General features: G+C 49.1%; 1 protein-coding gene across 13 annotated transcripts in view; it reads right to left on the reverse strand.

The window, feature by feature from the left end:
* Dock6 (dedicator of cytokinesis 6) overlaps positions 1 to 1,993 on the reverse strand; it is a 52,120-nt gene extending 50,127 nt beyond the window's left edge. For all 13 annotated transcript variants that reach the window (XR_015626854.1, XR_015626853.1, XR_015626858.1 and 10 more), the window contains 1 exon segment: positions 1,916 to 1,993. Coding sequence is in view for 3 of the 13 variants with exons in the window: in XM_087563078.1 (XP_087419204.1) it covers positions 1,916 to 1,959 (44 nt within the window). In the remaining 10 variants the exon portion in view is untranslated.
* Positions 1,994 to 16,915: the final 14,922 nt, after the last annotated feature.

Genomic DNA, 16,915 nt, shown 5'->3' on the forward strand with positions numbered 1-16,915 from the left:
AAAAAGCACTGACTGCTCTTCCAGTCTTCTTGAGTTCAATTCCCAGCAACCAGATGGTGGCTCATAGCCATCTGTAATGGGATCAAGTAATGGGATCTGTAATGGGATCAACGGGCATATATTCCAGATCTCCAACACTCACATAACAAACTGTAGGATCCCCAAGGTCTCCCTGAACAGTTCTAGCACTCCAGTTTCAGGTCCCAATGAGTGGCCCTGCCTCAAAGAAGATCAAGGGAGGCTGGCAAGATGGCTCAGTAGTAACTTGCTGATGACCTGAGTATAATCCCAGGAAACCACAAGTAGAAAGAAAAGGCTCCCACAAGCATCCTGTCTCTCTCTCTCTCTCTCTCTCTCTCTCTCTCTCTCTCTCTCTCTCACACACACACACACACACACACACACACACAGGTATACACATGTATACACACAGTAAAATAAAAGATATGTAATTTTAAAACGTAGTCATCCCCAGCACTCAGAAAGCTAAGGTAGGATTGCTGGGATTTTGAAGCCACTTTGGATCATACAGTCAGTTCCAGGCTAGGGTGAGGGTGAGAACCGTTCTCAAAACAAAATAAAGCAGCAGATGTGGCTACTATAGAAACTGAGTGTGGCACGCCTGTATGCCCAGCACTGGGTCAGAGGACCAGGAGTTCACAGCCGGTCTTGGCTACATCGCGCATCTGAGGTCAGCGTGGGCTTCGTGACCCAATCTCAGACTAACAAAACACAACAGAGTAAAACCAAGACTCCATCCAGTCCACTGATGTTTGGTTCAACTGGGATTCGTGGGCGAACTCAGTGGATAGGTGAATTACACATTCAGGTCTGTGTGCAAAAGCGTTGACTTGTCTACGGGCTGCTTGGGAAGTCTTGGGCTTCCTTACTGCATTAAGACCCAGGATCTTACCCTGGGCTGCACAGCTATGGCCCTGCACAAGACCTATCTTTCTCACTTGAGCCAAAGGCATAAGGACTTAGGAGGCAACTTAGGACTTAGGTACTAGGGGGAAACAGAGAACTGCCCAACTGCTCTGCCCTAGGTCACAACCCTCCTCTGCCCAGAACTCTCTATGGCTCTTACTTCACTTGGGGTCACAGCCAAAGTCGTCCTTCTGGTCTCCAAGGCCCTATAAAATCTGCTCCTATTGGTCGCTCTGTGGCCCCAGGGCCTTCACACTTGCTTCTTCCCTGAATGATGGGCAGGAGAGCTTCTCTCCTTTAGGTCTGTGTTAAACTATACTAGGTGGACCATTGAGATCCTACCCCTACTTCCTGTCTTATAGATCCCCCATCACACCACTGACACATCTATGCTTGTCCCACCACAGGAAAATCCAAGAATAGGGCAACTTTCTCGAGTCTCCATCAGGGTGGGACCCACAGAGTGGCTTCTCTCACCTAAGGGTGGTCAGACAGGTCTCCAGTGGATCGGGTACCAGAGATGATTACTAGCCTATCCCAGATTTGAGCCTCTCTCACAATCCAGTGGCCACGGAAAGGGATCCCCCAGCATCTGTCGCCTATCCCCTCCCCTGTCTGCCCACCAGCTGGTTCTGTCCCCAGCGCCCCCCTTCCACGCCCAGCCGGTGCTGGGAGAGGCTGAGGCAGGAGACTGAGAGGCTGTCCCCAGCTGTCCCCCAGCTCCAGCAGCTCCCTCTTCTTCCCAGACAGCTGGGTCCCGGGACCCTGGGCGGGGGAGGGGTGCGAATTTCCTCAGGATGGCGGAGGGAAAGACCGCAGGAGGGTTGGAATGCAGCCTAGCACTCTCGAGCCCGGCCCGCACCGACCTGGGATGCGCTTCCTCCTCCGGGAAGTCCTCGGGGAGCCCGGCACGCCCCCCACTGCCCGCCAGCCCCCAGCATTCGCCCGTCCCTCCCAGAACGGCCGTGACCGCGGCCACTCTCGCTACCTGTTGATCTTGTGAGCGAAGGCGCGGCGCTCCGAGGCCGCCATGACGCCCCGCGTCCCGCCGCAGCCTCCCGAGTCTGGGAAGCCGGACTGGGCGGAGCCGGCGCGCGGAGGAGGCGGAGCCTGTGTTGATGGGGCGGGGCCTGCGCTTCGGCCCGCCTCAGCCGGGGAGCCAAGGGGATGACCCCAGGTCTTCTGGGGCGTGGTGGCGAGACTGGGCCAACTCTAGGATAGGGAGGAGCCTTCCCTAGAAGGGGCGGGGCTTTCCCTAGGATAGGGCGGAGCCTTTTCTGGGATGGCGCCGGGCCAGCACTGAGAGAAGGACAGAAACACATGGGATGGGGAGGAGACAGCGCTGACAGGAGGATGGAGCCAGGCTGTGATCCGGGACGTCTGCTCCGGGATGAGGACCGGGACAAGGCTGGAGAGCTGAGGACCTTTTGTGGGCGTGGCTTGTGAGGGGCGGTCCTTGATGGGCGAGACTTTGTGAGTGGCTCATCTCTGCGATGGGTTGGGAATTGGGAGTTGGGGACCAGGCAGAGCAGGACATGGGTAGGTATGGAGCAAGAGTGGAGTATGGAAGGGACTGCTCCCCTTCCACTGGGATCAAGATTGGGAAACTGAGTCTTCTGTTGGGCTGGGGAGAAAAATACTGACCATCAAAACATATTAGGTCCCTGCTTTCCCCGGAGGCACGCTACCTAGAAAACAACATCAACAGCACACAATAATTTCTAAGGTTTTGTTTATAGCCATGCAATGGACATAGGTGGGAAGAACTGTTGTTTTCCACTATTGACAAATGGGTAAACTGGAGCCTAGAGGTGTGGAGGCTTTTGCTTAGTAGGCCTCAGAAGGGGCTCGAAAGACTCCATGCCAGTCTCTGAGTTGGTTAGAGAGGTGGGTGAATCCAGCTAAGCTCAGGAGTGTCACTCTAGGAAGTATGACTCAGAAAACTGGTATCGATACCTGAGGGAGCCAGACCGGAAACTTCTGACTACCTGAAGTTTTAGAGAGGTCTTCATTAATTTGTGGCCCTAAATATCTTCCCTATGACCCTCTCAGAACAACAGTTTCCTAGAATTTTTCAGTCCTGGCATGTCGTTGGATATGCCAACTGTCTACTGCAGCCACACCTCCTGAGAAGCTTCAGCCTTCTGAGTGGTCACAGTCCACACAGTCTAGAGAGGGTAGGCCGCTGTGCAACACAGGACATGTCTGCCTCAGAGCTTTTTCACATACTGTTCTTTTTCCCACTTATGGATGGATGCTAGCACAAGCCCCATCTAGAGAGGATGAAATTGGGGCAGAGGGTAAAGTGACTTGCCCCAGTTGCCCAGCAAATGTGTATCAGCTTTTAAAGCCACAGAAAAGAAACCTAGATGGTAGTGGCAGCCCCTAGATGTCCATCTGCCTTGGTCTGTGTACACAGCTGTCAGGAGCCCATGCACCTGGTCCAGCTGCTTTGGCCTGGGAGATGCAGAATCTAACTCCACCCACCTCTGTGCTGGGCCCCATCCAATGTCACTCAGGTCCCTGCCTCTTTCTCTCAGGCCAGGTAGAGAACATGGAGCTGGGCCCTCCCTGATGCTCTCATTGTGCATGGTCTTGGGGACATCTGTCTCTCACCATATTCTTCCTTGTTCAAAGCCCCCTGTGGCCCACCTGGCCTGGGTCAAAGTCCATCCCATAACCTCCAGGCCCTGTGTAATCTGCTGTCACCACCCTGATCTCCTGCCTCTGACCCCTAAATATTCCTTGGAAACACTAGGGTATAGCCCACGCTTACTCCAGGGCCTTTTACAGGCTATGGGCTCATTCCCTACCCTTTACCTCTAGAGAGTGCTAGCATGCTCTCTTTTACATGGGGAAACCCATGACTTGCTCTATTTGCCTAATGTATCCATGTCAGATTTAAGATTGGGACACAATGTATCCATGCCAGATTTAAGATTTGGACACAACGTATCCACACCAGATTTAAGATTTGGACACAAGGAGCTTGATGCCCACCCCCAAAAGAAAGCAGTTGGGTCCCAATCTGGACCTGGCTGTGTGACCTATAGTATAATTTTTCAACCTTTTGGAGCCTTGATTTTTCTCTTCTGCTCAATGAGGGCTTCTGGTGAGTCTCTGCACAATGCAGACATGGGTAGTGGGAGCAGGCCTCTGGAGCCCTGATTCTCTGGAGAAGCTAATAAGGGCCTAACCAGAGCCAGGGAACTTTCAGAGTGGCTTTGGTTTCAGAAAGGGTGGTTTCAAAGATCCCTTCAGGTAAAGATAGTGCCCAGCACCACCCAGGTCCCGGCCAGACCCGATTGTCAAGGCCACACCTCTGCAGGGCACTGCCAGGTCTGACTCAGCTGGGTGGGGCAGGGGTGCTCCTGTAGCTGCTCACATTCGAGAGACTTTGGTCTCCACTTGATGAGGTGTAGGTGGTACACCTGGGCAGGAGACTACCTTATTTCCTTCTAGGAGACATGATCAGGGATGGATGTAGGTGGGGTTGAGAGGGGCAGTAAAAAGTGGGTGGGTTCACTGTCTGTGTGAGAAATGAGGGGTTGGAGACCTTCTGCTGGGTGTGGCAGGACACATCTAACCCCAGCACTTGGTAGGGGGAAGCAGGAGGATCTGGAATTTAAGGCCAGCCTTGGCTATCTATTGAGGGAGTCTGAAGCCAGCCTGGGCTACATGAGGCTTAAGTTTCCTCTCCATCTGTGCTGCTGTACAATACTGCTTCCTATTCCTGGAACACTGTTCCATCCACTGTGACATTAGCGACTGGATTCTCCACGTCTCTGGGGTGCCTAGAACCTGGTGCACAGCTGCTGCTAAATGTCTAATTCTGGGCTCTGCTCTCATGTGCTCCTGACCTGCTTCATTTGTCCTGTGAGCTTGTGGTGTGAATCGTTGTGGCATTAAACTATGTCCCAGTGAGCCTAGGGAGATGGTTCAGTGTGTAAAGTGCCTGCTGTGCAAGCCTGAAGAACCAAGTTCAGGTCCTACACACTCATGTGAAAACCAGGCGCATGTCTGCAACACCGGAACCGAGAAGCAGAGAGATGGGGATCAGGAGTTCAGGGCAGCTTCAACTAAGGAGGGAGTTCTAGACCAGCCCGGGCTACATGAGACTCAAAACAACAGCAGGAGGCTGGGGAGGTTCCGCTCAACGCTGAGGACCTGAGCTCAGGTCTCAGCACTTGAGAAAAAAGCCTCTCTAGTGACAGAACTGGGGAGGCAGACACAGGAAGATCCTGGGGCTCACCTGCCATTCAGCCTGGCTGAATCCGTGAGTGCCAGGTAGAGTAAGAGACCCTGTCTCAAAAAGGAAGGATGGCTCAGAGGGTGAGAACCCTCACTTGGCAAGATGGACAACCCAAGTTCAGTCCATGTCCAGCCTCAGAAGGAGAAAAATAAATAGTTTTTTGAAAAATTAAATGGCCAGGTCGTGGTGGCACATGCCTTTAATCCCAGCAAAAACCCTGTCTCAAAAAACAAACAAACAAAAACAAAAAAAAAAACAACAAAAAAAGAGAGAGAATGATAAATTAATGAATGGATGAGCAAGCAAGTGAATGAACTCGTGACTGAGTGAATGGATGAGTTAGTGAATGGGTGAACGCATGAGTTAATGAATTAATGATTGTACATCTTCTATCGTGACAACAATCTCAAGTGCAGAGATTTGGGATTCTATTCCCGAGTTGGCCGAAGGTGGCTTGGGTCCCATAGGGCCTCAGTATCCTCTTTGGGAAGCTGGTGCAGGAGGGAGCCGGGCCTCAGCCCACAAAGCCACAGCAGGGCCAGAAAGGTATGCCACCCTGACAAAAGCCACCAGGGCCTCACAAGATTGTTTTCTTTGCTCCTTCCGGAGTTAGGAAAGGAAGCCAAAGCCAGGCAGGGTATCCAGGCTGCCTTCGGGACTTGAAGTCACAAAGAGAGGCCACAGGGGCAGGTCCCAGGCTTCCTGTTTTCTTTGGACAGATGACCTAGTCACCGGATGCTTGGCTGTCTCTGGTGCTGCGGTGCCCTGGGATTCGATGCTTGCCAATTTTTTCATTACCGAGGATGTTCTAAACGAATACTCTGGTACTGAGCCACAGGCCCAAGTGTTTTTATATATATATATCACATGTATTTTATGTTACATATTTATGTATTGTATATAGTATATAATGTATTATATATTTATGCATATATGGTGTATGCATATGCGAATACATACTTACACATATTTATTTATTTATTTATTTATTTATTTTGGTTCTTTTTTTCGGAGCTGGGGACCAAACCCAGGGCCTTGAGCTTCCTAGGCAAGCGCTCTACCACTGAGCTAAATCCCCAACCCCACTTACACATATTTATAACACACAGTCACATATATGTGTTTTCCTGGTATGCTGGTGTTAGGTAGAGGACCAGAGTTCGCATTTTTTGAAGCCCTGTCTCAAAAAAATCAAACAAGAGTCCATGAGATGACGTCACAGGTAAAGCCAATTGTATCTAAGACTGGTAAGCCAGCCAGGCAGTGGTGGCACACTCCTCGAGTCCCAGCACTTGGGTTGCAGGGGCAGGCAGATCTCTGAGTTCAAGGCCATCCTGGTTTACAGAGTTCCAGGACAGCCAGGACCACAGAGAAACTCTGTGTCAAAAAAAAAAAAAAAAAAAAAAAAAAAAAGGTGACCTGAGTTTGCTTCTGGAACAAATATAAAGGTATAAGGGGACAGTCAACAACCACCCCTGAGTAGCTGTTTCAGCCTCCACACATGAGCCACATCAAGTGCCCACACAAACACTCGCCACACACATCAATGTCGCACATCACACATATCAACAGCACACACACATCACAGGCAGATCGTGGTTATTTTATCCTATTTTATTTCATGTGTGTTCTGCATGCATGCATGTATGCATGTGCACCGCGTGCATTGGATCCCCTACAACCGGAGCTGCAGACGGTTGTGAGCAGCCATGTGGTTGCTGAGTACCAACCTGGGTCCCCTGGAGGAGCATCCAGTGCTCTTAACTGCTGAGCCAGCGCTCCAGCCCTGATGATGAGAAGCTTTTTAAAGTGTGACTTTCCTTCCTCCTACCCCTTTGTGTTAGGTAGTTCTTTGTCAGCCATGCAAAAGCCAGGGTCATCTAGGAAGCAGGGACCTCAAGTGGAAAAATGCCTCCGTTAGACTGGCCTGTAGACAAGTCTGTGTGGCATTTGTTTTTGTTTGTTTTTTGCTTGATTATTGATGTGAGAGGGTCAGCCCACTGTGGATGGTGACACCCTGGTGGTCCTGAGACATATAAGAAGGCATGCTAAGCAAGCCATGAGGAACAGGCCAATATCTAAGCCGCTGTTCTATTGTGTTGAAGAGACACCCCGACCAAGGCAACTCTTATATAGGAAGACATTTAATTGGGACTGGCTTACAGTTCAGAGGTTCAGTCCATTGTCATGGCAGGAGGCACGGCGGGTGGGAAGCTGGTAGACTTGGGGCTGGAAAGGTAGCTGAGAGTTTCTGTATCTGAATTCACAGGCAGCAGGAAGAGGCAGTCAGCCACTAGGCCTGACTTGAGCTTTATAAGACCTCAAAGCCCACCACCCAGTGACACACCTTCCCCAACAAGGTCACACCGACTCATAGTGCCACTCCCTATGGAGGCCATTTTTATTCAAACCACTTTATTCCACTGCTCAGCCCCCCATAGCCTGGTCGTATTATAATGCAAGACTGCATTATAATATTCCTCATCCTCCACCACAGCTTCTCCAATGTTTAAAAGTCCAAAGTTCAAAGTCTCTTCAGAAATTCATGCAGTCTCTTAACTGTCATCCCCTATAAAATCAAAATGAAAGGCAGGTCCCATACATCCAACATACAGTGGCGCAAGGGCTACCTTTCCAAAACAGAGGAAAGGGGGCATAGTGAGGAAACACTGGACCAAGGAAAGACTGAAAACCATCGGGGCAAACTCCAAACTCTGCATCTCCATGTCTGATGTCAAGGCACTCTTCAGATCTCCAACTCCTTTCGACTCCGTTGACGGCACCACACTTCTGTCTCTTGGGCTGGTTCCACTCCCTGTGGCTACTCCCTCAGCAAATATCCCATAGTTCTGACATCTCCAAACTCTTGGGGTCTCCAACGCAATCCTGGCTTCAGCCTCATAGCTTTACGAAATGGCCTCTCTTGGCCTCCCAGCAGGGACACCCAGCCACACACCTGCCCTCAGTGGCTTTCCTTAGTCACAGAGGGAGATTCTATAACCTCTTTCTTCTGTGCTCTAAACTCTAAGGCCAGCACCGTGTGGCTGGAGCTGCTATGCTTTTATGGCTGGAACATGGCCCCTTGTTCAAATACATCTCCACCAGCTTTCTGATTCCATCCAATGCTTTCCTTCACTTCGTAAGCTTGGGTATCCCGGCACTCAGCTGTTGACCCAGCTGATCTTGAACTTGGCCAGCCTCTGCCTGAGTGCTGGGATTAAAGGTTTGCACTACCACGCCCAGCCCTGTCCTTTCATTCCTTTTCACTTTTCTGTAATTATTTTCACAAGTTGGAAGCTTGGCTGGGTGGGGCTTTGCTCTGAGGTCACCGCTCCCTTTATCCCGTTACCCGCCAGGATTTTCCATAGTCTGTTTACACTTCTGGGAGCTCTTTTCTCTCAGGCTGTACATTCTTACTTCTCCTTGCTCAGTTTGCTCGTTTCCATCAATCTGCATAAGAGGCCATTCATAGCCACACAGCACAAGTGACGCTTTCAGATGACGTTTGGAATTGTCTTTTGCCAAAGCCACTCACCTCTAACTCTTGAATCTAGCCTCACTGCCTTAGTTAGGGTTTCATTGCTGTGAGCAGACACTATGGCTATGACAGGCTTATACAGGACAACATTTATGGGGTTGGCTCACAGGTTCAGAGGTTTAGTCCATTATCATCAAGGCAGGAACATGGCAGCATCCAGGCAGGCCTGGTGCAGGAGGAGCTGAGAGTTCTACATCTTCATCTGAAGGCAGTCAGGAGGAGACTGGCTTCTACGTTAGGAGGAACTTGGGCATAGGAGACCTCAAAGCCTGTCCCCACAGTAACACACTTCCTCCAACAAGACCGCATCTCCTAATAGTGCCATTCCCTATGGGCAAGCATTAAAACACATGAATCTGTGGGAGCCATACCTGTTCAAACCACCACACTCAGGCATATTTTTTTAGACAAGGGCAGAAACAGTCACATTCTTCACCAAAATATTACAAAATAGGGCGCTAGTCCACTTACTCCACTTCTCTTCTGAAGCCTCTTAAGCCAAGCCCCCACAGTTCAAATCACCCTCAGCACCACTGTCTCCCACACTCTTAGCAGCATGGCCCATTAAGCCCCAGTTAAAGGATGTTGAATCCAATATTCCAAAACCCACTTTCTGCCAAGAAGAAGCCACATGGTTGGGCCTATTACAGCAATATCCCACTCTTGGTACCAACTCCTGTCTTGGGATTTTATTGCTGTGAAGAGATACCATGACCACTGCAACTCTTATAAAGGAGAACATTTAGTTGGGGCTGGCTTACAGGTTCAGATGTTCAGTCCGTTATCATCATGGCGGGAAGCATGGTGGCTCACAGGTAGACATGGGGTTGCAGAAGTGGCTGAAAGTTCTTCATCTGGATCCACAGGCAGTGGGGAAGAGACGATGAAACACTAGGCCTGGTTTGAGCTTTTGAAACCTCAAAGCCCATCCCCGGTGACTCACTTCCTCCAACAAAGCCACATCTCCTAATAGTGCTGCTCCCTACAGGCCTATGGGGGCCATTTTTTATTCAAACCACAACCGAGCCCTTTTAATTCAAACAAACACAGCCAGGAAGGAGCATTTCCCAGAGGCCTCTGCTTCACTTTCTAGTTCTAGGCTCCTGCTGTCAATTCCTACCCTGACTTTCTCCATGAAGGACTGTGCCCTGAGAGTTATAATATGAAATAAACTCTTCTTCCACCCATCCACCCCAAATTTCTTTTGGCCATGGTCTTTACCAGTGCAATAGAAAGCAAATTAGGAGGGGGTGGAGAGATGGCTCAGAGGTTAAGGGCACTGACTGTTCTTCCAGAGGTCCTGAGTTCAATTCCCAACAACCACATGGTGGCTCACAACCATCTGTAATGAGATCTGATGCCCTCTTCTGGTGTGTCTGAAGACAGCTACAGTGTGCTCATATACATAAAATAAATAAATCTTAAAAAAGAAAGAAAGCAAATTAGGACACACCCTTTTTATATAAATTTTTTCACAGTGAACAAAATCCTAAGCAAGTTCCTTTTGACCCTCTGGACTTTCTCACTATTTTCTCTGAAGACCCCTTTGCCCCTCCATGCACCATGCAAATGCTTGCAGACCACCATTGTCAAACCTGATTGCTTTCTTTTCAAATGTGTTCAATTATTTGTATGCGTGTGAGGGGCATACATGTACACATGTGCCATGGCATGTGTGGAGGTCAGAGAACAGCTTGTGGGAGTGGATTCTCTCCTTCCATGGTGTGGGTCCTGGGTATTGAACTCAGGTCTCCAGGCTTGGTGGTAAGCACCTTCATCCTCTAAGCCCTCATGCTGGCCCACCCTGCCTGCTTTCTTGGGCCCTAAGTCACATGGTACGACTTTCCCCCTTCTTCTTTTCTTTTTTTCCAGAGCTGGGGACCGAACCCAGGGCCTTGCGCTTGCTAGGCAAGTGCTCTACCACTGAGCTAAATCCCCAACCCCTTCCCCCTTCTTCTTGCTCTCCTCCTTTCCCAGTGGCTGCTGGATCTCAGTGTGTTCATCTAATTGCTTTTCTCTTGAACTCTAATAAAACTATCCTCCAGCTAACCACTGCCCTGCACCCTGCCAGAAAACCCACTGTGCACGAATGTAACCACAGTGAAGATAGCAGCTTTATTCATCGTTGCCAAGGACTTGAAACGGCCAATTGTGTGTCCAGGAGTGAATGTTGAGCCAGGGTCTGTCCGTACCATGGAATATTCTTCAGGAAGACAAAAAGAACTACTTATTGCTACAGTCGACAGCTAGTCAATCTTAAAGACATTACAGTCACTTCAGGAGGCTGGATACAAAAGGCTGCATTCGGGGCCAACAAAATGGTCCACTGGGTAAAAGGCACTTGCTGCCAAGCCTGGTGACCTGAGTTTGATCTCTGGGTTTCAAATGGTGGGAGGAGAGGCCTGACTCTTGCAAGTTGTCATCTGCCCCTGGCTACACACACACACACACACACACACACACACACACACACACACACACACACCACAGCAGGTGTGCCTGTCCACACACAAATAAAACAAATAAATAACTTATTAAAATTGACATTAAAATTGTTATGAGGCTCGGTGATCGTCCCAGTTGAGTGGGGAGGCTTCCTGACCAGTTGTTGGGGTGCTTGGGGCAAAAATGCTCCTGGGAAGTGTGGGGAGAAAGGCTTGTCCAGGGTAGCTGTCAGTGACGTGATTCCTAGGTGCTGAGTGGTTCCTAGGTCATAAGAACTTCACAGAATGCCTTAGGATCCACAGAACCTCAACTCTGAGGAAGGTGCCACCGAGAGAGAGTCCATTCTGCAGGAGGGGAAACCGAGGAGGGAGGCGTGAAGCCGTCCCCCTTCTACTGAAGAGCTTAGTGGCTGGCCTGAGAAGAAACCTCAGCACTAGTCAGTCCCAGAAGGCTGAGGTAGGCGGATCAAGAACTCAAGGACAGCCTGGGCTGCATAGTGAATTCCAGACCAGCCTGGGTCATATATGTCTCAAAAACAAAACAAACAAAAACAAAAAAACAAAAAAACAAAAGTCACCAGACCTGACTTCCTGAGTTCAATTCCTGAGACCCTCATGGTCCCAGAAAAGAGAGGAGCAGCCTCTACAATAAAGAAATAAAATGCTAAAATTAAAAATTGAAATGGTGTTGTACCTGCACGAAACACTCAGAGGTGCTTCTCCTCCATATTGCCTGTAATATAAAACTGTTCCCACATGGTCATGCTGGACTGTAGACCACCCAGGTTTCCTGAATTCTTAGAAAGTATGTGTGAGGGGTTGGGAATTTAGCTCAATAGTAGAGCACTTGCCTAGGAAGTGCAAGGCCCTGGGTTTGGTCCCCAGCTCCGAAAAAAAGAACCAAAAAAAAAAAAAAAAAAAAGAAAGAAAGAAAGAAAGTATGTGTGAGACCTATAGTATTACTATGCCAGTTTTATTATTTTTTTTTTAGATTTTCTTTATTCATTTTATATATGACGAGTACACTGTCACTGTCTTCAGACACACCAGAGGAGTGCATCGGATCTCGTTACAGATGGTTGTGAGCCACCATGTGGTTGCTGGGAATTGAACTCAGGACCTCTGGAAGAGCAACCAGTGCTCTTAACCACTGAGCCATCTCTCCAGCTCAAATGTACTTTTTTAAAAAAGATTTATTTATTATATATAAGTACACTGTCGCTGTCTTCAGACACACCAGAAGAGGGCATCAGACCCCATTACAGATGGTTGTGAGCCCCCATGTGGTTGCTGGGAATTGAACTCAGGACCTCTGGAAGAGCAGTCAGTGCTCTTTAACTGCTGAGCCATCTCTCCAGCCCTTAAATGTACTTTTTAACCTGGTATGGTGACACACTCCTTTAAACCCAGCACTCTGGAGGCAGAGGCAGGTGATCTGTGAGTTCTAGGTCAGCCTGTTCTACAGATTGAGTTCCAGGACAGCCAGGACTATATGAATAAACCCTGTCTTAAAAAAAAAAAAACAGGGGTTGGGGATTTAGCTCAGTGGTAGAGCGCTTGCCTAGCAAGCACAAGGCCCTGGGTTCGGTCCCCAGCTCCGAAAAAAAGAAAAGAAAAGAAAAAAAAAAAAACCCAAAAAGTATATTTTAAAAAGTTTTAAAATCATTTATGTCCTGTGTGTGTGACTGTGTCCCCATGTGGTGGTCAGTCTTGGCAGCAAACTTCCTTACCCACTGAGCCATCTTGCCAGCCCCTGTTAGAAAGCTTCTTCAGTGCTGAGCGTGCAGCTCGGGACTGCATATATTTCAAAGAGAAACGCTATACCACAGTGCCACACTCAGCCCCTGGTGCCTTAGATTCTTACTTAATTCGTGTACAAATGTGCGAATCTTTGTTTATTTCTGGTGGAAATCAGAGATAGTATCTTCCTTAACCCCCTCCCACTTTATTATTTTTCAATTGTTTAGAGATTTATTTATTTTTGAGACTGAGTTTCTAGCCTAGTCTGACCTCGAACTTGCTCCATAGCAGAGGAACCTGGGACTCTTGATCCTCCTGCTGCCACCTCTTGAGTTCTGGGACGGGACACCATGGGACCGTGTGCTAACCAATGCTCTTCCACCAAGCCATGCCCCAAGACCCTCCCTCTCACATGGCCCCTTTCTCTCTCTGAACCTGAAGTTTGACAAACCAGCCAGACTGGCTGCCCTCCAGCTCCAGGAATCCCCTGCCTCTGTCTCCCCAGCCCTGAGATTACAGGCCTGTGCCCTGCACCTGACTTTTGAGATGGCGCTGAGGCTCTGAACTCAGGCTTTCCTGCATGCCTGGTACACTCTCAGCCCATGGACCACATCGATCCAGATGCCCAGCCCTTGGTTGTGTTGTTGTTGTTGTTGTGGTTTAGAAGGATCTTTCTTTCTCTTCTCTTCTTTTTCTTTTTTCTCTTAGATGATACTAAATGCATGTTTATTGGGAAGCTGTTTTCAGGTGGGCAAGACTGGCCTCAAGGAAGGAGGCCAGGGAAGCCACCCTGGGCAGGGAGAGAGAGGAAGAGGGGGAAGGAGTGTCTAGAAGAATCATCCAATGCAGCCAGACTGGCTGGGATGGCAGGGGCACCAGCGCTCCTGGCCTCCACTGTTTGTATAAGAGATTTGGTCATCCTAGATTTTTGGTGTCTTTGGATGACTGGAATGAATGTGGATATTTAAGGATGTGTGTGTGTGTGTGTGTGTGTGTACATGTATATATTAGATTAGATTTTCTTTCTTTCTTTTTCTTCTTTTGAATCAAGATCTCTCTGGGTATTGTGCCTGTCCTAGAACTCACTATGTAGACCAGACTGGGCTCAGACTCACAGAAATCCACTTGTCTCTGCCTCCCATGTGCTGGGATTAAAGGTGTACACCACTGTGCCTGACTGATAATATACTTATCAGTATATGATAAGTATATGAGTGTGTGAGTGTGTGCCTGTGTGAGGAAGATGTATGTGGGTGTGAGTGTGTATAAGAGTATATGTAAGTGTATGTGAGTGTGAGTGTAAATGTGAGTGTCAGTGTAAACATGTATGTGAGTGTAAGAGTCTATGTGAGTGTGAGTGTGTATGTAAGTGTATGTGTGTATGAGTGTGAGTGTGACTGTGTATGTATAAGAGTGTATGTGAGTGTGTGAGTGTGAGTGTAAACGTGAGTGTCAGTGTAAACATATGTGAGTGTAAGAGTGTACGTGAGTGTGTGTGTGTAAGTGTATGTGTGCGTGAGTGTGAGTGTGACTGTGTATGTATAAGAGTGTATGTGAGTGTGTGAGTGTGAGTGTGAGTGTCTGTGTGTGGGTGTAAGTGTATGTGAGTGTGTATGAGTGTGTGTATGAGTGTGAGTGTATGTGTAAGAGTGTGTGAGTGTCTGTGTGTGGGTGTAAGTGTATGTGAGTGTGTATGAGTGTGTGTATGAGTGTGAGTGTGTGACTGTGTGTGTGTCCTCCTGCTTTGCTTCTCTGTGTTTACGTTACAGTTGCATGCTGCTTCACCTGGCTGTTTTTTCCTTAATGTGGTTCTCTGGAGATGAAGATCAGGTTCTCCTGTTTGAGGTCAAGCGAACTGAGTCATCTCCCTGGCACCTTATCTGTGGATACAGTTGCTGATTGCTGGGAGCGGAACTCAGGTATCCCAAATGCCAGGTCAGCCTTCTCCAGTCAGGCCACACCCTCAGCTCCTCTCCGGGGCTGGAGGCAGGGGCTCTACCACTCACCAGCCCAGGTGGCCTGTAGTCTAATGGTTTCTTTTCTTTTTTTTTTTTTTTTTTTTTTTCCGGAGCTGGGGACCGAACCCAGGGCCTTGCGCTTCCTAGGCAAGCGCTCTACCACTGAGCTAAATCCCCAACCCCAGTCTAATGGTTTCTTATCTCACACCCTGTAGGCATACAGAGCCCCATGAGATCTCTTTCCTGTCATCCTGACTCCAGTGTGCGGTGTCCAGATGTGAGTCTAGTTTTGAAATACCTGTTTGCTTGTTTTTGAGACAGGGTTTTTCACGCTTCAGATTCTTGCTGATCTGGATGGCACTGGGTGGCACTGGGTGACAGTGGGTGGCATTGGGTATCACTGGGTGGCACTGGATGGCACTGGGTGGCCCTACTGGGTATCACTGGATGGCACTGGGTGGCACTGGGTATCACTGGATGGCACTGGGTGGCACTGGGTGGCACTGGGTATCACTGGGTGGCACTGGGTGGCACTGGATGGCACTGGGTATCACTGGATGGCACTGGGTGGCACTGGATGGCACTGGGTGGCACTGGGTATCACTGAACGGTATTGGGTATCACTGGGTGGCACTGGGTATCACGGGGTGGCACTGGGTGACACTGGGTGGCATTGGGTATCATTGGGTGGCATTGGGTATCACTGGGTGGCACTGGGTGGCAGGCATTTATAACCATCCCAGCCAGGGACTCCCTTTTACAGGAGCAACTTTCCGGAGGCTGCCTCCAGGGAAAGAAGGGGGAGAATTCCAGGCCGCAGCAGCACCTGGCTCGTTCCTAACCATCCTGAGAAACTCTCCCATTGACCTTCCCACTTCTCTTCAAAGGAGAGCTACAGTGCAGCGCACAGGTCACCAGCAAGGAAAATTCCTCTGCTGGGCTGATTGTTTTCTTTGATCCCCTCAGAGATTTGGCTAAGTTTCAGGTCAGAACTGGTTTGTTTCCCCAGATAATCTCTTACTTGCTTGGTCCAGGATGTGATCCCAATTCCCATGATCCTCCCTGCCAGGCTCAGCAGGTGCTCCCAGTTGAGAGGGCTGCAAGGAAAACTTCCTAGGAATGCAGAGGCCGAAGCCCAGGCCCGAGCTGCAAACCTGCTGTCTAAGCATTTAGAGGCCAGAGGGTAAAAAGTTCAAGACCAGCTTGGCATCACAGCGAGCCTTTCCTGAGGTAAACAAACAAGTCAAGCAGCTGGAGATGTGAGATGTGAGATGTGGCTCAGTGGGTAGAGGCCTTGCCTGCCGAGCATGGTGGGTGGAGAGAGATCTTTCAAAGATCCCCTTAGCCTCGGGCAGGTGTCTGACCCTTCATGCCTCAGTAATCTGTGAAGAAGGGATAAAGTTGGCACTAAGGTCACTGTGACAGCAAATCCACTGACACACTGACAGGAGTGTCATAATGAATCTTATTATCATGTGTAATTAATTACTATCCACTACTAAAAACATTTAAAGACGATTGACTCATATAAAGAATCATGGCTGGGGACTGTGCTACTCCACTTGCTGTCACTGTGACAAAACACCTGACACAAGCAACTTAAGAATAGAAAAGGTACCAAGCGCGGTGGCCACACCTTTAGTCCCAGCACTCAGGAGGCAGAGGCAGGAGGATCTCTGTGGGTTGGAGTCAACCTGGTCTACAGAGTGAGGCTACCAGGATAGCCAGGGCTATGTAGAGACCCTGCCTAAAAATACCTAATAAAATAAAATGAATAAAAATAAGAACAAGATGTTTTGTTTTTATCTCCTAACTTCAGAGGCCTCTGGCTTTGAAAGCTTGTTGCCCTGTTTTTTAATCTTTAAAACTGGGGTGAGGTAAAATTGGGATGTGGTAGGAGTGCAGACCAGGAGGCAGAGGTAGGCAGATCTCTGTGAGTTTGAGGCCAGTCTGATCTAGAGTGATTTCCAGGACAGCCAAGACTACATAGGGAAGCCCTGGTTCAAAAAACAAAACACCACCCCCACCCCACCCCCACCCCCATGCTACCAGATCC

The sequence above is a fragment of the Rattus norvegicus genome, chromosome 8 (assembly GCF_021556685.1).
Source record: "Rattus norvegicus strain SHRSP/BbbUtx chromosome 8, alternate assembly SHRSP_T2T, whole genome shotgun sequence".
NCBI classification, from domain to species: domain Eukaryota; kingdom Metazoa; phylum Chordata; class Mammalia; order Rodentia; family Muridae; genus Rattus; species Rattus norvegicus.